Source organism: Prionailurus viverrinus, chromosome E1, assembly GCF_022837055.1.
Source record: "Prionailurus viverrinus isolate Anna chromosome E1, UM_Priviv_1.0, whole genome shotgun sequence".
NCBI classification, from domain to species: domain Eukaryota; kingdom Metazoa; phylum Chordata; class Mammalia; order Carnivora; family Felidae; genus Prionailurus; species Prionailurus viverrinus.
In genome coordinates, this window is record NC_062574.1 from 34393537 (window position 1) to 34416936 (window position 23400).

General features: G+C 38.5%; 1 protein-coding gene across 3 annotated transcripts in view; it reads left to right on the plus strand.

Moving 5' to 3' along the window:
- The window catches only part of SPAG9 (sperm associated antigen 9), a 133327-nt gene that overhangs the window by 43389 nt on the left and 66538 nt on the right, over positions 1-23400 (plus strand). For all 3 annotated transcript variants that reach the window (XM_047832576.1, XM_047832577.1, XM_047832578.1), the window contains 3 exons: positions 9741-9811; positions 17109-17203; positions 22746-22896. In XM_047832576.1, the coding sequence (XP_047688532.1) occupies positions 9741-9811; positions 17109-17203; positions 22746-22896 (317 nt within the window). The remainder of the gene's footprint in view (positions 1-9740; positions 9812-17108; positions 17204-22745; positions 22897-23400) is intronic.

Consider the following 23400-nt stretch of genomic DNA (forward strand, 5'->3'; position numbering starts at 1 on the left):
AATTCTCACATTTGGGTACACATGGGAACTATGAAACAAGAAATGATCTTTCACTACACCTCAGAAATAATGCAGCAATAATAGACATAGGTTAACTTTATGGTACTTGAGGCTTTCAGGGATGTCTGCCATCCTTGCCCAGTCGGGCCTTTCTTTCCTGCTTTTCCCGGGCCATCCCACTTCCCTTTTCTTTCCCCTTTACTGATTATTTAGTGGCATTTAGGACTTTGAAGAGATGGTTCTTCCCAGCATTTTTAAAAGTACTTCTCTGTTAAACACCATTCTATCTCATGTGGCCTAGGCCTTGAGAAAATGGAGTCCATTGAGTATGCTGTGCTGAGTATTTGAAGTATTCAAAAGAGTGAGAGGTTCTGAATTTGTATTACCTGATCTTGGTGGTTAACTCATATACCTAAAAAGATAATACTAATATTTTGAATTACAGTAGAGGTAAAGAAAACATGAAATACAGTTGTAGATAGTTTCTACCAAGGTACTTTGCTGGAGGTTTTAGGTTGGAGAAAATCATCACCTTTAGAAAAACGTCCAGAAAATCATCCAAAATAACAAATTCATAAACTGTTTAAAATCACCATGGGGTAACATACCTTCGATGATTTAGAATGTTTAAGAGAATTAACTCTAAAGTTAATGCGTGTTTATAAGCTAATTTGTGGGTTAAAGTAACTGTAGTCGCTATAGTAACGAAGCCACAAAATACATATGTAATGACTCCAATGTTATGTAGTTTAAAACAGAGGTTTCCAGTAGAAATGCAGGCTCTTTCCAACTTCTGGCTCCCAAGTTCATCATACTCGCTTGCAGTAAGGTAGAGGAGAGGGGAAAGGGAATGGACAGTTTTGTGTGGAAGGTTTCTTTTGGACCAGGCCTCAGGAGTGGCGCACAACAGCATTTGCATCTACTTCAGTGGCTGTAACTCAGTCAGGAGCTAACTGTAGAGGCTGGGGCATGCCATCAAGCAGGGTGTCTAAGAGAAAGAGGAAACTGATTAGTATCCGGCCAGTCTTTGCCTCAGCTTAAGGGCTTTAGTAGGTGGCGCATGACTTTGCTCAAGTGTTGAGGCAAGAGAGTGAATGTACCTACAGCTTACCGATCATCTGCCTGTTCTTTCTACTTGTAATTTATCTGAGGAAGAAAAGATGGCAAATTTTAATGAAAATATAGTATTTATAATTTGTGCTCTTATATAATCTGATTTTTTTTAAGTTATTAATTTATTATTTCTGAGAGAGAGAGAGAGAGAGGGATAGAGGGAGAGAGAAGACACAAGCAGGGGCGGGACAGAGAGAGGGAAACACAGAATCTGAAGCAGGCTCCAAGTTCTGGGCTGTCAGCATAGAGCCTGGTGCGGGGCTCTGCGAGATCATGACCTGAGCCGAAGTCAGACACTTAACCAACTGAGCCTCCCAGGTGCCCCCGAAATCTGAGTTTTAAATAACTTCAGTGTTATTCTGGCTTAATTTTTATTATCACTTTAAAACTCTTCGCTGCATTTTCATTTACTCAACAAACATTTACTAAGTGTTGAGATTTTCTTTTGTTCTCTTATCATTTGACTTCCTGTCTTTTCCTTTAAAAAATAGGTCACTACTCAATTATGTCATTTTCTGCTGCTTGTGTTAGGAATAGGTTTTGAATGACATCTTGTCACTTTAAAAAAATATATAATTCGCAAGGTGCCTGGCTGGCTCAATTGGTGGAGCTTGCAACTCTTAATCTCAGGGTCTTGAGTTCAAGCCCCATGCTGGGTGTGAAGCCTGCTTTTAAAAAAAAAAAAAAAAAAAAAAAAAAAAAAAAAAATATATATATATATATATATATATATAAATTCACATACTGTTCAATCCACCTTTTTAAGAGTGTACAAATCAGGGGTTTTTAGTATATTCACAAGGTTGTGCAGCCACCACAAGCACCTTAATTCCACATCACTTTCGCCATTCCACATAGAAACCCATACCTATGGTACCTGCTCCTCGTGCCCTGCCTCCCCCAGCCCCTGGCAGCCACTAACCTGTTTTCTGTTTCTATGGATTTGCCTATTCTGGACATCTCATGTAAGTGGAATCATACAGGATGTGGTCTTCTGTAACTGGCTTCTTTCCCCTGGCAGAAGGCTCATCCATGTTGTAGCATGTATCAGTAGTACTTCATTCCGTCTCAGGGCTGAATGATATTCCATTATGGGGACCTACCTTTGTGGACCCCTCCCCTTTCCCCCTGCCTTTTAATTGCCTGTGTATCCGCTAGTCTCAGAACCAGAAAAAAAAAAAAAACAACAAAACTCTAACTTGGCCGTCTGAAAGCCTATGTAGTTTTGCAGAGTTGAGGATAATGAACAACCCCTTTGGGAAGATATCCCTTGGGATTCTGATATCCTGGCTTGTTTAGTTCTGAGTTCATGCGTGAGAAAGTGGATAACTTAATGTATGAACCATCTTTGTAATGGTGTGGCTGTCTACTACTTAATAGGTAATGTATTTTGGTGTTTTGTTTCGATTTATATAATTAGCTGTCAATGATACATTCTGGATATAATGATATAAAGTAACAAATTTAAGTTTTCTGCTTAATCATAATGGGATACAGAAACAAATCACTTAAGAACCTCAAGTAAATAGACTGAGATGAATAGACTATAATTTATTCTTACACTGGAGTAGAGAGGAGGGTGAAAGTGGATAATACTTAGGCTAGAGACACTGATTATCATTTCTACAGGTTTAAATCTATCTTATGCAGACATTCTAACCATGAGATAATTTGCCTGTTTTTATTTTAAAACTCAAGGTGGAGGGGCGCCTGGGTGGCTCAGTTGGTTAAGCATCTGACTCTTGGTTTCAGCTCAAGTCATGATCTCGCGGTTCGTGGGTTCAAGCCTCATGTCAAGCTCCTTGCTGATAGTGCAGAGCCTGCTTGGGATTTCTGTGTCGTCGTCCTCCTCCTCCTCCTCCTCCTCCTCCTCCTTTTTCTTCTTTCTTTTTAAAATTAATTAATTTATTTTTAAGAGAGAGAAAGAGTGTGAGTGGGGCAGGGGCTGAGAGAGGGGGGGACAGAGGATCTGAAGCAGGCTCTGTGCTGACAGCAGAGAGCCCAATGTGGGACTTGAACCCATGAACGTGAGATTATGACCTGAGCTGAAGGCAGACACTTAACCGACTGAGACACCCAGGCGCCCCTCTCTGTCCCTCTCCTGCCTGCTCTCTCTCTCTCTCGATAAATATAAAATTAAAAAATAATAAAATAAATTTAAAAAATAAGGAAATGAGCGATCAAGCCCTGAAAAAATACCGAGGAACCCCAAATGCGTATTACAGAATAAAAGAAGCCAATGTGAAAAGGCTACATACCGTGTGATTCCAGCTCTGTGGAGATTCTGGAAAAGGTAAAACTATGGAGACAGTAAAAAAGATCAGTTGCTGCCAAGGTTAAAGGAGAGGGATGAATAGGTGGAGCACAGGAATTTTAAGGCAGTTAAACTATTTCTAGGAAACTATAGTGGTGGTTACATGTCATATATATTTGTCCAAATCTGTAGAATATTCCACACCAAGAGTAAATCCTAATGTACATTATATATAGACTTTGGGTGATAATGATGTGTCAGTGTAGGCTCATTGACTGTAACAAACATACCACTCTTGTGCAGGATGTGGATAGTGGAGGAGGTTGTGGCGGGTGGGGGGAGGCGGGTATATGGGCGCTATGTACTTCCCACTCAATTTTGCTGTGAACTTAAAACTGCTATAAAAAATAAAGTTGAGGGGCACCTGGGTGGCTTACTCGGTTAAGTGTCTGAGTCTTGATTTTAGCTTAGGTCATGGTCTTGAGGTTTGTGGGTTCAAGCCCTATGTTGGGCTCTGTGCTGACAGTGCAGAGCCTGCTTGGGATTCTCTCCCTCTCTCTCCGCCCCTCTTCTCTCTAAAATAAATAAGTAAACATTAAAAAAACAATAATAAAGTTGAAAAAAAAAAGAAAGTTGATTAATAAAAATAACAAACAGGGTAAGGGGCAAGTCATGTGTAACCAAATGTAGTTTGCATGTGCTAAATGCCTTTTTTTTCTTTAATTTTTGGACATTTATTTTTTTGAGAGAGAGAGAGAGAGAGCGAGCGAGCAGGGGAGAGGCAGGGAGAGGGAGACACAGAATCCGAAGCAGGCTCCAGGCTCTGAGCTGTCACCACAGAGCTTGAAACAGGGCCCAAACTCACAAACCATGAGATCACGACCTGAGCCAGAGTCGGACGCCCAACCGACTGAGCCACCCAGATGCCCCTAAATGCCTTTTTTTGTATGATGTATGCTAAGAAAAATAGAAATGGACAATTTCTATGAGATTAGTAAGTATATTTTGAAAGAGGTGGTTAGAAAATGGGTTGATAATCACATGTTATTTTTGAGGCAAAAGTAAGAATGTGATGTCAAATGGAAATCAATTAAGCAGAAACCCGAATGGGCTAGAAAACTGTGGGCAGAGGCTTAAGGAAGTATAGATAGGGATAATCCAAAATGTTTAAGGGAGAGCAAAATGATTAATAGGACTTCTAAGGAATATTTATAGATGAAGCTAAGCCAGTTTCAACAATAGTCATGTTCATTAAGGTAAATGTAGGAAATCTCTGGCAATCATGGTATACTGGGGTTTTATATCTCCTTTCACACGGTCTTGTTGTTAAGTAGTAATACACTGCAACAAAGCCAAACCAACATTGATAAGCAAATTGCCATCAAACCAGCGAGGACCTGTTTCTGTAAGCTTTAAGCCCAGCTGTGTCCACATCACTTGTACAAACTTCAAGCTTCTTTCCAAGGTGACGTTGATGCTTCGTTTCCTATATTGCTCTGCTAGGGCTGCCACAACAAAATACCCTAGAAATTTATTTTCTCACTGTTCTGGAGGCCGTCCAAGATCAAAGTGTTGGCAGGTTTGCTTTCTTCTGAGGTCTCTCTCCTTGGCTTGCAGATAGCTGCCTTCTCTCTGTGTCTTCATATGGTCTTTTCTCTTTGCATGTATGGGGAAAAAGAGCTTTTATAAGGATACCGATCCTATTGGATGAGGATTCCACCTTTATTTTTTATTTTAAGATATAACAATGTACATTCAACACCCTTCCGTTCAGCTCTAGGCACCACCCCATGTCAGCACATGTATATACAGCGCATTCTTTTTAACAGTACCTTTGCTGAATTTGAAAAACACATGTGTGCCAGGTGCTATTCCTGATACCAGCTCTAATGTACTATCATTATTTGTTGAGTATAAGTAAGGAAACTAAGGCCCAGAGAGATTGATATATGCAAGGTAACATAGCTAGGAAGTAGCAAAGCCACCACGTCATGTCCATCGTATGATTATTATAATTCACATCACCAACCACCTAATGACAAATTTGGTTCCAATTTGGGAGTTGTTTTAAAATGTATTGCATGGAACATCCATTTTCACATCTTTGGGCTTTGCTGTGCTTGTGTAGGGGTAAGTAAGAGTAGTAGTGCTGAGTCAAAGGATATATACATCCCTTATTTTATTAGATATCACCAATATGACCTTCAAGTGGGTGATTCCAATATATTTTCCCATGATGCCCATCTTTTTTCTTTCTTTCTTTCTTTTTATAATTCTCCATTCTGGTAACATTTTGCTCATCTCCCTATACTTTTTTTTTTAGTTTATTTATTTATTTTGAGAAAGGGAGAGAGAGTGAGAGTGGGGGAGAAGCAGAGAGAGGGGGAGAGAGAGAGAGAGAGAGAGAGAGAGAGAGAGAGAGAGAGAGAGAAAATCTGCATTGTCAATGCAGAGCCTGTTGCGGGGCTTAAACTCAGGAACTATGAAATCATGACCTGAGCTAAACCAAGAGTTTGACGCTTAACTAACTGAGCCACCCAGGCATTCCCCATATCCCTGTACATTTTATTTATTAAAAAAAAAAATTTAATGTTTGTTTATTTGAGAGAGAGAGAGAGAGAGAGAGAGAGAGAGCATGAGTGGGGGACGGGCAGAGAGAGAGGGAGACACAGAATCCAAAGCAGGCTCCAAGCTCCGAGCTCTCAGCACGGAGCCCAGTGTGGGGCTTGAACTCACAAATGGTGAGGTCATGACCTGAGCCGAAATTGGACGCTTAACTGACTGAGCCACCCAGGCACCTCTCCTTATACATTTTAATGGAAAATTGGCACAATTTGTTTGTAATGGTTCTGAATAGTCTGTTTAAATCCTCTGCTAGATGTTGAACTCACAGAAGTTGTTGGCTAACATAGAGAATAATGAGTATTGAAGTCAAAGAAAATACCTATGTGAGTAGGTGTACATTGTATTTGGACTAGGGTAGGGTGGGATTGTACACACAGTAAATTAATCAGGTCACTAACTCCTCCCAAAGGTGACCACTACCCTGACTTCTGACACTTCAGATTAATTTCAGATTAGCTCAGTGTGTCTTTGAACTTTGTATTCTTTGGCTTCTCCTTCTTTCCCTCAGTCTCCTGTGTGTGATATTCGTCCATGATGTGTGCAAATAAGTTCTTCATTCTCGGGGTTGAATAGTATTCCCGTACAGGAATGTTTATCCATTCTGCTGTTGATGGACATTCGGGTTGTTTCCAGGTTTGGATTATTACAAATAATGCTGCTTCGAGCATTGTTTTAAATGCCTTTAGGTTGGGGGTGCCTGGATGGCTCAGTCAGTTGAGCGTCCAACCTGGGGTCAGGTCGTGATTTCACGGTTTTTGGGTTCGAGCCCTGCATCAGGCTGTCTGCTGTCAGCACAGAACCCACTTTGGATCCTCTGTCTCCCTCTCTTTCTGCCCCTCACCTGCGTTCTCTCTCTCTCTAAAAAATAAACATTAAACAATTTTTTTTTAAAAATGCCTTATGCATTTCCTAGCAATGAACTTGTTTTGTCACGGGGTTGGCGAATAGACAACTCTATCAAATCTTGCCAAACGATGTTCAGATGGGGTCTACCGGTTTTGATTCCCACAGCAGTATATGAGAGTCCCACCTTGCTCCTTATTCTTACCAGAAGTTGGTGTATCGGGTTTCTCATTTTAGCTGTTCTGATGGGCATGCAACAACTGTGTTACATGTTGGTTTTAGTATGCATTTCCCTGATGATTAATAAAGTCAGAGCCGTATTTTTCTTGGCGGTTTGATACCTTTCAGCCATAGTGTCTGTGACTAGGTTCTTTCCATAAGAATGGAGGGTGTTTTTGTTTGAAGCCAAAGGAGCAGTGTCTATACAATTTTCCCCCAAGTGAAATTTTAAAGTAGTCTCCGATATATGAACAGATTAAAAGGAGTATTTCTTGAGAGGCAACATAGCATGGTAATTAAAAACAGATTCTGGACCCAGACTCCTCCATTAGGAATCTTATAGTTTTGCCATTTACTAAATGTGTGTGACTTCGGACAAGTTGCTTAGCCTCTGTTTGCTTCAGTTTTCTCATCTCCAAAATGAACGTAGTATTAATACTTCATCAGAAGGTTCATGTCAGGCTCAAATAAATTTGTGTATAGAAAGCACATAGGACAGTGCATGGTCCGTAATAAGCACTATAAAATGTTAGCTTCTATTAGTAGTGGTGGTGATGCTGATATCAATCTGTTTTATGAATTCATGTCAAGTGAGCTGATGAAAATAATGAGGCTGTACTGTTGGGCACAAATTTAAACTAGAAGTTTATGGATGATAGTTGAAATTTTACTTTAGACTCAACCTCCAATTTTAGTTTTGTTGCACAATACCAAGAAGGTCTTGATAAACACAGACGAACGCTTAAAAATAGGTAAGGTTTGGGTCGCCTGGGTGGCTCAGTCGGTCAATTGTCTGACTCTTGATTTCAGCTCAGGTCATGATCTTACAGTTGGTGAGTTCGAGTGCCGCATTGGGCTCTGCACTGACAGTGAGGACCCTGCTTGGGATTTTCTCTCTCCCTCTCTCTTTGCCCCTCCCCCACACGGGCTGTCTCACTTTCTCTCTCAGAATAAATAAAAACTTAAAAAAAAAAAAAGATTAAGGTTCACCCAGTAGTCTCAGGTTTAAGGTTTTAGATCAATTTAATTGACAAAAAATAGTAGAAAACATTTACATTTTTTACATTTTTTTACATTTTTTGCATTTTCACATTTACATTTTACATTTTTGAAATTGTAACTAAATATCTATAATTTGCTTGGATTTCCTGTGTGTAAACAATGAAAATCACAGAAGCAGCACTAAAAATTATTATGGTTTCGATATCTACTGTGTTATCACAATACCTCTGCATTACAAGTTTGCTTATCATTGCTTTTAGCCACAGGCCTACAGTTTCTCTAATTAATGACATTGTCAAGATATTCAAACAAAGGTGGCAAGTAAAAACGCACAAACCAGAGATGAGGGTCCTGGCAGCACAAGTTAGGCGCTGTTCGGGGTGAGCAGTGTGAACATTCGGTGCAGGCAAACATTTCGTGCGTGCACTGTTCTGGTTCGTAGTAGTTACTCAGACAGCCATCTGCCTCGGTCACAGGCCGCCGCTTCCGAGCGGCCTTGTGTGTCTGCAGCTTGCTGACCCTCCCTCACACCTGAACATTTCCAATTAATCTGTCTTTTAAACAGACTTAAATGAGTATCTTGACAAGCTCCTGTGGCACCAGCTTTATTTTTCCCCATCAGATTGTCCCTCACCGCTCCTTAGCTAGTACGGGCTGCCCTGGGCTGGCCAGTCTCCCCTCTGCCTCGCCACCATCGTGGTTTTGTGTCCCCTTCCCTGTGGTAACGGTGCCCGTACATTCTCATCACCATCTGTCCTGAATACTGGAATTTAATTTCTTTGTGGTCCTGCTTGAACTCTACCTTCTCTCAGAATCAATCCTGGCTGATACCATTATTTCCTATGAAATCCTGTCCTAATATTCTATATCTCAAGATCTAAAACTTAAAAAAAAAAAAAAAGTATTGTAAAGTTGTACTCTGTGAGCACTGCCCCAAATCAGTGCCACGCACAAACTCCAGCAGGGGGAGCTAAATAAAAGAAGATGAGTGCCTGAAATTAAGACCTGAAGCAGAAAAAGTACTTGTAAACAATGATGATTTCGCATACTGCTCAGTAGTGGAAAAGAGCTTGAATAATGTTAGAAATCAGTGATTTGGGACCATAGAAGTTAAAACTTCTATGAGGGGATTTGTAAAGTACTTTTGAAAGAGAATTCTGTATCATGTTGAAAACTTATGTACGTGGGATGACTTTATAAACATCTGTATATTAGGAGAAGCAATTTGATGTTTAAATTAAAAAAAAAATTTTTTTAACATTTATTGTTGAGAGAGAGAGAGAGAGAGAGAGAGAGAGAGAGAGAGTGAGTGAGAGCGGGGGTGGGGGGGAAGAGAGAGAGGGTGACACAGAATCCGAAGCAGGCTCCAGGGTCTGAGCACAGAGCCTGACTTGGGGCTTGAACCCACGAACCCATGAGATCATGACCTGAGCCGAAGTCAGATGCTTAACAGACTGAGCCCCCCAGGCGCCCCATAGGGGCTTTTTTTTTTTTCAAAGCCAGTTTATCCCCCGTACCTGAAAGTTTTATTTATCAAGGATGGTGAAATGAGCTTGATTTTGAGAAGCAATGAGTCCTAAAGTTGCTAAGACTTAGGGATAATCTATTCCAGGTTTTAGAGATGGGATTTTCAAGTAAATTTCTTATATTTTGTTCTGATTAAATGTATGTATCTTAATTTCAGTTAGCAGACTTGAAGAAAGAGAAGCAGAACTGAAGAAGGAATATAATGCATTACATCAGAGACACACTGAGGTGGGTTTCTGGGTTCTTATCATGCTAATATTTAAATAAAGCAATTAACCTTAGAAGTTATGTCTTGATTTTTCTTTGAAAGTGAGCTGGTATAATTTTGGGGGGATTATGTCCAGAAAACATTAAATTTCCTGTAGTATTTACCTCATTACCAAATGTTGACTTTTATTGTTTTTTGTTTTTTTTTTTTTAATCTGGAATTAACTTTCCATGTGAAATAGTGTGCCACAGAATAACACAATTATTGACAGTTCCAATAGTTGTTTCTTTGGCTGGCTAATATGTGCATAATAAAAAGTCTACATGATGCTAATATGACAGAATTAATTTGTTACTGGTTGGGATATGATGGATTGGTAAATTATTGGTAAGAGTTTCTGTATTTATAATCCAGTATAAAGGACTTATTTGCACTAAGCTCATAAGAAATAACATGAACACAAATGGTGTATTAAATCAGAATGACTCTAAAACAGGTTTTCTGCATGAAATTTCATTATTTTAAATTAATAACTTTAGCACATAATCTCTCCAAAGCAAATAAGAAAATGTACCTGAGCATTTTTTTAACCTTTTTATGATTCTCTGTCAGCCTTTCATATGTTGTTGTTGTTTCAGTCTCCTTAACATGGATATGATTTTTGTGTTTCATGGTCAGTCTGGGGTTCACAAGCCTCAATAAAATAGACTTTTCATTAGACTCAAGCATTGTTGGTTATATGAAAAAAGTAACTCTTCTTTTTTTCCCCTTTCTCATCGAAATCTCTCCCAAGATGCAGATGGTTCCAATTTTCAGCTTCCATTTTTCTTTCACTAGTTTGTGATCTCTTAGCCTGCCTGTGGTGGGAACCTATATTGTTGGCTTTTAAGGAAGATAAAACCCCACTGCGTCCAGTTTCATTTGCTTTGGAATAATGTGCTTAATACTTTCTTGAGGAGGGGATGGAATTTCTGACATATGAGGTTTGATTATTACGATTTTAGTTTTTGTAGCCACACATGAAGAATTGACACTCAGTGATGGAGGGAAAAGATTGGCCACAGAGGGCTGGAACCAGAGGGCTGGAACCGTGGAGCCCTGAGAAGACAGGAATAGCTTAAGCAGCAGCCTTTTCAGTGTGTGAAAAATACCCACATTTAATAAGATGACATTTGGTGGATACTAAGACTACTCAAAACCAGTTGATGGGTAATCTTGTTGTTGGTTCTTTTTACACCAGACCAGTGCCTGAACAACCAGCAGTGCTCATCAGTGCTATAATTAGAAATATGTTTGGGGTGCCTGGCTGGCTCAGGCAGTGAAGCAGCTGACTCTTGATTTCATCTTGAGTAATGATCTTGGGGTTCGTGGAACTGGACCCCATGTCGGGTTCTGTGCTGACAGCATGGAGCCTGCTTAGGATTCTCTCTCAGCCCCTCTCCAGCACACATGTGCGCTGTCTCCCTCTCTCTCTCTCTCATAAAATAAATAAACTTTAAAAAATAGAAATATGTTTGGGGGAATATGTTTATTGCCACAGATAATCGATAGTGATGAATAATGAACAATCATTTTGTTTTCTCGTCGACGTTCTAACCTGTGTAATAATTGAGGATTGTTAAATTGAAGTATGTATAAAATGAATATATGATTTTAAAAAATTACTGTGAAGTGAAATTTCATAGTTTTCTCATTTATTTAATAAAAGTGAAGATATGTTCCTACAGAAAAAAGTCTGACATCTTAACTTCTAATGAAAAGATATAATAAGTTTCCTATTTCTCTATTCCTTCAGAGAATGACACTCTAGGAAGAAAGAGATCTCAGGAAGATCTTAAATACCAAGTTAGAGTTGGGGCAGTCCAGTGTCTAAGACAGGTTTCACATGTCGCACACAGCTTTCCCCACGGGGTCTCCTCCCTCAATCATAAGCAACTTCTTTTCCTCTGCCCTGATAGGCTCCTTCTTATTTTGCTCTGCCCTCAGCAAAGCTTATGTAACACAGATGTAGCTGCTCTGAAATATGGGTCTGTCTGCCTTAGACCACATTTTCCTGTGTTTGCACATCTGTACTAGAAATGTCATTATTAATTTAGCAATTAAAAATAGCTTTCTATGCTAATGAACTAGATATCCTGAAGGTAAATTCTGGAAACCTTCAGGGAAAGGAAGTTTGAAGGATTTAACCTTATTTTTTTACTATCACTTGCAACTAAGGTAACCTTTTTTATGCTCACATAAAAGAATTGTTTAAATTTAAGGCACTTTTGGGGTGCCTGGGTGGCTCAGTTGATTAAAAGTCTGACTCTTGATTTTGGCTCAGGTGATGATCTCAGGGTTTGTGAGATTGAGCCCCACGTCAGGCTCTGTGCTGACAGCGCAATCCTGCTTGGGATTCTCTCTCTCTCTTTCTCTGCCCCTCCTCTTCTCTCTCTCTCTTTCTCTCTCAAATAAACTTAAAAAAAAAATAAATAGCACTTTTATCAAATACCTTGTTTTCTGCCTAAGAGAAATCTCCTATGGTTCTTTTTATAACGTGAATAACTGCTCTCTCTAAACAAATCAAAAATTTTGTATCAATTACTGAATATACTTAAAAGAAGATATTGCCTTCAAGAGGGCAGTGGAGGAAATAAAAACATTAAGTAATTGTGAGGCACTTGGGACACATGTGTACATACTCTTATATTAGTTACCCAAAACTTGAACTCTGGTGTTACATCAGGGAGTGTTTAAATGCATTCTTATTTCATCCTGTGGCCAGACTCCCATCATCCACCCCACTTTACAGATTGAAGTTTAGAAAGGGAATATGAAGTGATTTGTTCCAAATTCCATGCTAGTATGTGACTGGATTTGAACCTATGTCTTCATATTCTGTTGCCTGAATCAATCTTTTTCTTTCTTTCTTTCTTTCTTTCTTTCTTTCTTTCTTTCTTTCTATTTTTTTTTTAGGTTTATTTATTTATTTTGAGAGAGACAGAGACAGAGTTGGGGGGGGTGCAGAGAGAAAGGGAGAGAGAGAGAAAATCCATGCTGTCAGCATGGAGCCCACTGTGGGGCTCAAACCCACGAAATGGCGAGATCATGACCTGAGCCTAAACCATAGTCACCCAGGCGCCCCTGTTGACTGAGTTTTCTTTTATTTTTTTATTAAAAAAAATTTTTTTAACGTTTACCTATTTTTGAGAGAGAGAGACAGAGCGTGAGCAGGGGAGGGGCTGAGAGCGAAGGGGACACAGAATCCAAAGCTGACTTTAGGCTCCAAGCTGTCAGGACAGAGCCCGATGTGGGGCTCGAACTCACAAACCATGAGATCGTGACCTGAGCCAAAGTCAGAAGTTTAACTGACTTAGCCACCCAGGTGCCCCTGCCTGAATTTTCAATAACACTTTTAGGTACGGAACATATAAATGTTAAAAACACTAGAAATTTTTCTGTGCCTCTTTGCCTTATGGCATTGCAACAACTTTAAGAATAATGGCTTTGCAGGTATAGATCTATGATTCTTGGGCTGCATATGGAGAGATTCACGACAACACGATTAGAGGAGTACATGCCAGTTGTCTCCAAAACCTCGCTTACTGCCTTACTTTTCAGTTTTAGCCAAGATCAAGATGACAGTCAACCTCGGTAGTGATGTTTCTATGTGGTGGGGATTTAGGATTTTCCAGACAGTGTGCTTGGGATCCTTCTTCATGACTCCCTATTGTTTGTTGCTGAATCAACTTCTGAATATGTGTGAATTACTGTGCTTACCTGAGAAAATGGAGAATTACAGCTAATGAGATCAGGAGGGATAGGGCCAGTGGACCCAATAGTAGATTATCTAAAGCATATCTTCTTTTACTTTCTTACCTCTCTCTTCTGTCTGGCAGCACTGATTCTACCCTCCCACTCACTTTTTTTTTTTTTTTTAAACAGAGCTATATTGTGAAGCCCTGTAATTAGAATCAAGATTTTTATGTGCAGTTTATTTTTTCTACTTTTTTGGTGCATTTACAGAATATAGTGCATATTTTATTTCAGATGTCAGGAAATGCTTTAGGGTGTGGGGTTTTCTTGTGGGTGTGAGGAAGAAAGAACAATGAGCTTATCGCCTGCCTAGGAAATTGACTAAAAGGGCAAATACAAAACCAGTCCTGTAATGCTTAACTTCTTAAGTCCACTGTGTCAGAGGGACCTGAGCTTTGGCCCTAAAGCCAACTAGCTAATGGCTGTTAGAACACAGTTGATCATTAACTAGGTGGTCAAATTGGTTGGGCAAGTTATTTTAACCATAAGTTGGAGTTTATAAAACTGTAATATTGTTGTGAGGATTAAATGAAACAGTAGCTGTAAATGCACTGACTGAGTTGTGCTCAATAAATGTTAGCTGCCATTTTGTTATTATTCTGTACTTTATACAGAATACCTAATATATCTGGGATATATCATTTGAAGAAGGGGTCAGTCTTTTGAAGAAGGTTTAGAATTCAACATTATGTATAAACAAATAATTCAACATGGTATAAATGAAAAACTAAATTTAATCATTTAAGATAAGAGTCAATCATAGAATGGACTATTTGAGGGCGGGGGTAGAATGGATTCTGTCTTTGCATTTATAATTTTTATTTTTCTATATTGAATAAATAGATTACTCTAAAGGCAGTCTAGGGGAGGTTTCTATTTTCGTCATCTGAATGCTTAGGGAAACAGATTCTTTCATCTGAGTTAATCAGTTGGGTATGATTACTCTCTGGTATATAAGAATTCAGCTTAGGTTTTCTAAAACCTTTTGAAAATTTAAGTTGTTACGTATTTGGCCCAATCGTCACTTTGTTACATTAGTTTCATTTTTTTTTTCCTTAAAGTTCATTGTGATACAAAAAGAAAACAGTTCATTATTTCTGATGTGCTGACACAGAATCATAAACTGTATTTCTGCAAGTATGTTCCTTAAATGAGGTTAAAGAGAAAAATCTGTACATTTAAAATAGAAAAGGGGGTGCCTGGATGGCTCAGTCAGTTGAATGTCTGACTCCTGATTTCAGCTCAGGTCATGCTTGGGATTCTCTCTCCCCCTCTGCTGCTCCCCGTCTTGTGCTCTCTCTCTAAAAAATAAAATGTTAAAAAATGGAAAGTGTGTTTAAATTTAAAACTTTAAAAATTGCTTTCAGGAGCGTTTGAGTAGCTCAGTTTAGTGTCCTACTCTTGATCTCTCTCAGGTCTTAATCTCAGGGTTATGAGTTCTAGCCCTGCTTTGGTTTGGGCTCTGGATGGAACCTAATGTCTACTTAAAAAAAAAAAAAGCTTCCATATACCATATCCCTGTAATTCTACATTAATTTTTCTTTGCCCGAAATAATTCTTGTTTAGACTAGTCTTAATTGGGAAGCAGCTGATTAATTTCCTCAACATTTTTTCTTATTTGATCCCGCGAACCACAAGATCAGGACTTCAGCCAAAATCAAGAGTCGGATGCTCTAGTGACTAAGCCACCCAATTAATCCCTGATTAATTCTTTTATAATGTTTGATTTGACAGATTACTTGCTTAATTCATGCATCAGTTCGGCCTTTTGTTTATTTGAAGTAAATAACACTTTCAAACTGATTTACATATTTCTTAATTTTTGTACATGCATGCCAAGTAAAAATTTCCCAATAAAACGTGCTTTTTAAAAATTTTGTAGATTTGGGGCATCTGGGTGGCTCAGTGGGGTGAACATCCAACTTTGCTCAGGTCATGATCTTGCCGTTTTTGAGTTTGAGCCCTGTGTTGGACTCAGTGCTGACAGCTCAGAGCCTGGAGCCTTCTTCAGATTCTGTGTCTCCCTCTCTCTCTCTCTTTCTCTCTCTCTCTCTCTCTCTCTCTCTCTCTCTCTCTGCCCCTCCCCCATTTTCTCTCTTTCTCTCCAAAATAGACATTAAAAAAAAATCTAAACAGAAATTTTATAAATTTGTTCAAAATCTCTTTTCTTTCAATAGTTATCCTTTTAATGTGCTACAGTGCATATTTTGTTATAGTTGAGATGAAATCCATGATCATAACAGCTAAAGTTTAGAAGCTTACAAAGCTGTTCCATGCTTTCAAGCATTCAAAGAACATTCAAATTTTAAGAATTCAAGGGATAGTCCTCAGAAAGACAGTAACCTTTTCTTATTTACTTTTCAAATTTACATTCCTTTAGATTGCTAACATACCTTTTTTTTTCTTTAAATTCATTTTTTCTTATTCATAGCCCATTAGTATCTAGCAAAGGCCTTTTGAGTTTATGATTAAAATTGCATTTTACATGTTTTAATGCCAGATTTAGGATTCTTTTTAAAAATTTTTTCAAAGCGTATTTATTTTTGAGAGAGAGAGAGGGAGACTGTGCATGGGCAGAGGAGGGAGAGAGAATCTCAAGCAGGCTCCACGCTGGCAGTATGGAGCCCAAAACGGGACCCGATCTCAGGAACTGTGAGATCATGACCCGAGCTGAAATCAAGAGTTGGTTGCTTAACCAATGAGCCACTCAGGCACCCCAGATTTAGGTTTCTTAAAAGTGAAACTATAGATGACCAAAAATTAAATAGAAATATTGGATTTCTTGGCAGTTTATATACTTGATACTCTTGAACATATTCAGTTGTCTATCTTATGGCTCCTTATCCAAGATTTAAAATCAAAATGCTGTGATTTTTCATTTACCTTGCTATATTATAGATGATTACATCAAACAGTGATACCAATAAATTAACAATCAAACAAAAGAGAAAATATTTTAGCATCCTTTCAATGAAGTCTGTAAACACAAGAAATAAACATCCTGGTATTAAGTTAAATTAAATTACTTAATTAAATTAAATTGGAAGTGATAATACTCTGAGTTCTTTGTAAAATGGGAAAAGATCACCACATAAGGAAGGGTACAGTTTCTTCTCAAGTTTCACATTAATTTCTTTTTTGTTTCCCAGTTTAGTGCATGGATTTCTCAGATGCCCTCTATTATTTTTAATCAGTGATCTCTTATCACTGCCTCCACAATGTCTGTATCCTAACTTGTGGTATTTATGTCAAAATTATATCTTTTGGTAACATCACATATTAAAAAAAGGTTTTTGCTATGCTAAGCAACATGATGGCTTACTTCTTTGGATAGCAGCATCCCTAAATGTAAGCATTTGCATATTCCTTTGCCATTAACATTTTTTTCATACTTAATAATCTTTTACATAGAACTGTGGGTAGTCTGGTAAATAAGTTTCTACAAAAATGTTTCCCTTGTTGTTTTCATTCCAGATATTAGCCTTAAAATTTTGCATATTTTTTTTTCTTTCTTCAAAATAGATGATCCATAATTATATGGAACACTTAGAAAGAACAAAACTTCATCAGCTCTCAGGGAGTGATCAACTAGAGTCCACAGCTCATAGTAGAATTAGGTAAGCTTTGTTAAACATTTTGCCTTGAGAAAAATCGAAATAATCTGTTTGTTTCTGTTTCTCTCTGTTCTTTAATCCTGGAACAATAGTTAGGCTGCTTCAAAAAGCTCTCTACTATGGTTGGAATGCTATAGGAGAGAATAGCATAGAAAAATAGAAACAGCCCTCACTGTTGAAAAGGTAAATCGTGAGCCATACCATATAAGCAGCATATGCATACTGAGGTATTTTGATTGTTTTGTAATACTTAATGGAGATTATACTAGGTTTAAGTTTTTCTGATTCATGGGAGTGCTGAAAGATTTTCATTTCTCCTGTATAACTGGTTTAAAGTCCTTTTTGTGTACAGAGGCGTGTTTGAAAGGGTTAGACTGGTGTTTGATGGAGGAGTGTGAATAAATTATGTAGATCTCCCAAGCACTGTAGCCAATGAGCTAAGCCAGGACTCTCAGCGGAGAGGAAAATAGTTAATAGGCTGGCTGTCGCTCTAGATTGCTGCATAAATGCTAGGAGCAGCAGCTCTATGGTTGTGCGGTGGGGAGGGGAGAGCAGGATGACGTCATCGCTTCGGGGCTGCTGCAGGATGGAGTGGAAAGCTGCTGCTGATGGCATTGTTTTTGTGGCAGCAGCTGAATGACAGATCCTCACTACAAAGATATCCCTTTGGCCCCCGTGTAGGCCTCCTGGTTCGGGTGTTTCACCATGCCAGCACAGCGCCATGAGTCCTGGATGCATGCTGCTGTTTGTGTTTGGCTTTGTTGGCGGGGCGGTGGTCATTAATTCTGCTATCTTAGTATCTCTCTCTGTTTTGCTGCTTGTGCACTTTTCTATTTCTACCGGTGTGCCAGCTCTGACGCAGAACCTACCAAGGATACTCAGGTACTCTAGTCTCTCTTAGAAGCCCCTGTTTAGTTGGTTTTTCTCAAATTTTTAGCTTCACAGGTCTGCTTTGTAACCATTTCTGTTGCAGATTGAAACAATGGAAAATGGCCTGAAGCTAGGATTTCTGTTCTTATTTATAGTAATTTATAGGCCATCACCTAGGGACACGGCTTTGTCTTTGGAAACCGCCGACTTACGCGAAAAGGATTTTCATAATTGTACTTATACACAAGTACAAGGTCAGTGTGGTCTTGTTTTAAGCAGTGTTCAGAGAGTAAAGGGAGAGCAAGAGTAAAACACCGGGTCCAAGTTTATACAGCCTCTGCGTTTAGCATATGAGCATTTAGGGGCATATATCTCTTATGCTTAGACTTGTAGTCAATTAGACACAGGCTCTAGGTATTATTCTGTTCAGTTATCCTTTGACTGAAGAACATGCAGGCATCAATTTTGCAGTTTTTGGTAATAACTCCCAGGACCGGACAATTTAAATATTTTCTTTCTAAAACAAAATATATTTTAAAGTGAAAGGATTTAAACCTTTTAAGGCCAGGAATGCAGCTTCCCTGCATTATTTACACATCAAAGTTGTGAAAGCTTTACAAAGCCTATTCACTATTGTTTTGTCAGATGGTGCCCTTTCTTTGTAGACTTGGGTGACAAATATCCGTGCCTGCTTGTGGGGGTAGTCATTAATCTCCAGAGCTTTGCTGCTGTTCACTCTCCTTTGCACCCTGTGAGAACCATCTTCTACATTTCAGATATTTAAGGGTTTGGTTGCCTTTTGTTTTCTAATTCATCACACCAAAAGCATCTGATTTGTTCAGATTTCTGCTTTGTGCACGGTTTTAAATGAAGGCTCATGGTGTGTAGCTTTTATTATTTAAATGTTTCCTTAAAATTCTCAACTTCTAATTGTGGATTTAGATAAATTAAGATGAATTAAACTAGTAAATTCCCTCAATGTGTTCTTTATATTCATAGATCAGTTCATGTTTAATATTAAGGCCCAGAAATTAAAATTTCATCTGTGGTCTAAAATTAGATACTTGGTCATTTATTTTCTTTCCTCATTTTATAAAAATCGGAAGAGATCTAACTACTTTTATTTGTTGAGTACATAAAAGATTTGTTTATATGTATATTTAGGCTTTTAGGAAATTAAAAAGACCTTAACTCAAGAATATATAGAATATTGAAATAAGACTAATTTGAAAGGGCCGTCTTAGGTTTGGGTTCTGTCTGAGAAGGCAGTGCCGCGCAGTGGGCTTTGGAGCTGGGCTGCCTTGCCAATAAATGCTCTGCCACTTGTGTGCTGTAGGACCCTTCTTACCCCCTTTGGATAGTTTTAAAAATTGTGAGATTATTGTTTCGTCTTCAATCAGTTGCAAGATATTTAGTAAGCCAGACAAGTAAATAATTTGTAGTCACTTACACGTACCCCATCTATAGCAGAACTATTTTCCAGAACTTTAGCTATTTTATTGATAAAATACCTTATGACTAAATTCAAACAGTTTCTTGATGCAAAAATTGCCGATGATCTGCTTGAATAAAGATATTAAAATCTTCAATATTAAAATTAAATTGTCAAGAAAATAGGTAGGTTCCAAGGAAGCTACATGCGCCTTGGAGGGCAACAGGTCTGATTCTGAGTCTCGCTTCTGTGGATTACTAGTGCCTCATGTCTCTGAGTATCACTTTTCCTAATTTGACAACTGGAAAATAGTTCCTATTTTCTTATGAGGGTTAAATGAGATAATGTAGCCAGACCATCCTTCTTAGGGCTTGCCACATGATGAGTGTTGAACAATCCTTTAAAAATTTTATTTATGGTTATTTGTTTTAAATGTCTGTATAGCCAAAAAGCTGTTTCAAAACCTAATTGAGAATTTTATACACAGCTAACATTTAAATAACCAACTGAAAAGCGGAAATATGGAACAAAGCCAGTTTTTAAAAGAATGTAACAAGGGTTCTGATAGTCAAAGATGCTTTGTTTCTAGACCGTAATAGCATATGGAAACACCAGGCATTTAAACCTGTCACTTGATATTTTCCCACAGTGTATCCCATTCTTTGGTTTCTTCTGTGAGTTTCACTGGAGCCTTTAACGTGTAGAGTATTAAACATGCAACAAACATTCAACTTTCAGTGTTTTTTTAAAAGTAGGATTCTGATTGACTTGCATAATTGCATGTCCTTCCTCCACTTAACTCTCATATAACTTCTCAGTAAATAAGGAGAGAAGGCATGGATGTAGTAATATTTTTTCCAGAGTTGGAATCTTATAACCCAGATCGTCAGGTCTTGATGGTCTCTGAATGCCCTCCCTATAGAGCAGTTTCTAAATGATTAAGAAAAGCAATATAAACAGGTACAAATTCTACTGGTATTTTGGATTATAGGCTTAGTTAACAGGAGGGGAAAAGCAAAACTTGGATCTATAGCAGGCTCCTTCCTCCAGTTGGTTTATACTGTTACAGTACTTGATATGTATGAAAATGAAGTGCTGTCATTCGTATAGGAAGAGAAGTCTAACGCCTGGCCTGTGTTTTGATTTCTGTTAGTGTGATGGATTTGCATGAAGTCTGTATTATCTTCCTGGGTGGGTTAGAGAACTTTCCATTGAACTGATTAAATTCACACCTTTTTGCTTAAGTTATTAAGATATGTTAAAAAATAAGTGAGTGGGGCGCCTGGATGGCTTAGTCGGTTAAGCGTCCGACTTTGGCTCAGGTCACGATCTCATAGTTCTTGAGTTCGAGCCCCACATCAGGTTCTGTGGTGACAGCTCAGAGCCTGGAGCTTGCTTCGGATTCTGTGTCTCGCTCTCTCTCTGTCCCTTCCCCACTCGTGCTCTGTCTCTCTCTGTCTCTGTCTCTCAAAAATAAATAAACATTAACAACAACAACAACAAAAAAGTCATCTATCTAAGTAGCACTTAGACCCTCAGATTTTTGGTTCCCAAAATATATTCTTCCCAAATTGAGGGATAAACATCAGGTTCACAACTTTTTATTTTGTCAGGTATGGACATTAAAACAAAATTTGCTTTCTAAACATTGTCACCATCATTTGATGAAAAGGGATTTTAAAATCCAGGAAGCAGAAAAGATGTAGAAAAAATCCATCATTCTCAGGAAGGACCAGGTTCTATGATATAGGGAAATGTATATGTGTATAATATGGCCTATGTTATCCAATAAGGATATTATAAATAATGTCTCTTTTCACTACAGACTTATATAAAAACTTTACTGCTGAGGCAGCAGTAGGGAATAACTGGTCTAAACAGAATAGCTGAGTAGTTAATTTAGTTTTTGTCGTTTGGATGTTCTGGAAGCTCATAGATTGTTTATAAACAAATTTGTTTTAAAATCTAGCCTTTTATTGTCCTCCCTACCTGCATTTGAATTTTCCCCAATCAAATGAGAAGAGTATTCCACATGTAAAGAAATGATCAATAAGTAATAGAGAAAAGTCCTGTTTTACTTCCTGGTGCACACACCTTTGACAAAATGCAGTCTCTCAATCCTTTTCCTTCATCCAGTCTTTAAGAAGGTGTTCTGGCAGTTTTACTAATCCTTTGATTGTAGTTTGGAATGGAAGAGCATATATCCTTTGTGTTAAGTGAGGGCACATTTCAAGTGGCTTAAGTTTCTTGGTATAAAAATGAGCTTAGAGAATAACTTAGCAAAACGGAGTATTTTCCCGCTTTTATTTACAGCCTTAGTGTTTCTATTCTAATTTACATTCTTACCAGTAGAGGTATGAGTTCCAGGAGGCCCCAAACTTTTAGTGTCTCCTTTCTTGCCAGTTTCCTCTCTTGTGAGTTAATGACCCAGGACGACCTCTTCCTAGGCTGGTTTCCACCCTATAAAAAGTCCTTTGATTTGTAATCTGCTATGCCTCACCAAAGGATGTGTTTCTAGTTGAAATTCTATTCTTATTAAAATTGTAACTCTTGTTCATTGAAATTTCCCACAAAGCACTGGAAACTCTACAGTCTTTTATAGAATTTTTTGGCCTCCTTGTTTGGAAAAACTGACAATGGTTTTCTCATAAGTACCGTGATTGAAAGGAATGCATATACTGGTTCTGTAGAAAAATACCGCTTTCCTGCTGTTAAGGATTAAAACTCTCTCGAGTTCTTTTTATCAGTTAATTGGTAGTCCTGGTTTAGATTATACACAGATTTTCCTCTAGGCAGAAAAGATGTACCCTGAAGAAGCTTGGGTAAGCATCTAGGTATGGGTTTGAGGATTTGGGAAGTCTAGAAGCAAGGCTTGTACTTCCTTCCAAAGGAGGAGGTTGCCAGTTTCCCGATGGCTAATGTAAGCGGGAATGAAAATTTAGTAGCTTTTGTTGCTATGAAACCAGACCACTGACTGCTTCCCAGGGAAGGAACTCATCAGTAACTTAGAAGGTTTCTTAAACTATTAGTTATTACTTTTCTTAATTAATTTCTTGGGGCTAATTTGAACTTCTGAGACTGTCCTTTCTCTTTGGTAAGTCTACTTACTTGTTTAGATAGGCAGACAGTATTTTTTAAGAGTTATTATTCTAAACCAGTGACAGCCCAGGCTTATTACTTATAGTCATGATAATTAAAATAAAAAATGAATGAATGCTTAATTTTTTCTCCCCTCTTCAATAGAAAAGAACGTCCTATATCATTAGGGATTTTCCCATTACCTGCTGGAGACGGATTGCTTACACCAGATACTCAGAAAGGCGGAGAGACCCCTGGATCAGAGCAATGGAAATTTCAGGATTTAAGTCAACCACGTTCTCATGCCAGCCTGAAGGTAAGCTTAATTTTGATGAAATCTTAATTTACATTGTGATGAAGTTTTGGGGTCATGGTTGGGGGGTGATCCAGAGCCGACAGCCAAGAAAAAATTCTTGAAGACGTCTTTGGTGCAAAAAGGTGATTTTATTATAGCATGGGGGCAGGACCTGTGCGCCGGAAGAGCTGCATTGGGGTTGTGGTGGGTAACCCATTACATACCCTCAGGTTGGGAGGGGGTCAGGGATAGAGCAAGTCGCGAAGGAATTTTGGAAGCAAGGTTTCCAGGACCTTGAGGGGCTAGCTGTTGCTAAGGAAACACCATATATTAATGTTTAGTAAAACCTCAGTCTTGAGACCCTTCAGATGTATATTGGGGGCCATAAGCTTGGAGTATGTTTGCCAGCATGTATCTTGGGGGAGTTGGGATAAAGGACGTTTCCAAAGGAATTTTTGTATGTTAAAGTAGACTTACAGGTTCCTGAGAGGGGCGTCAGGATAATGTTAAGCCAGGATTCTCTTT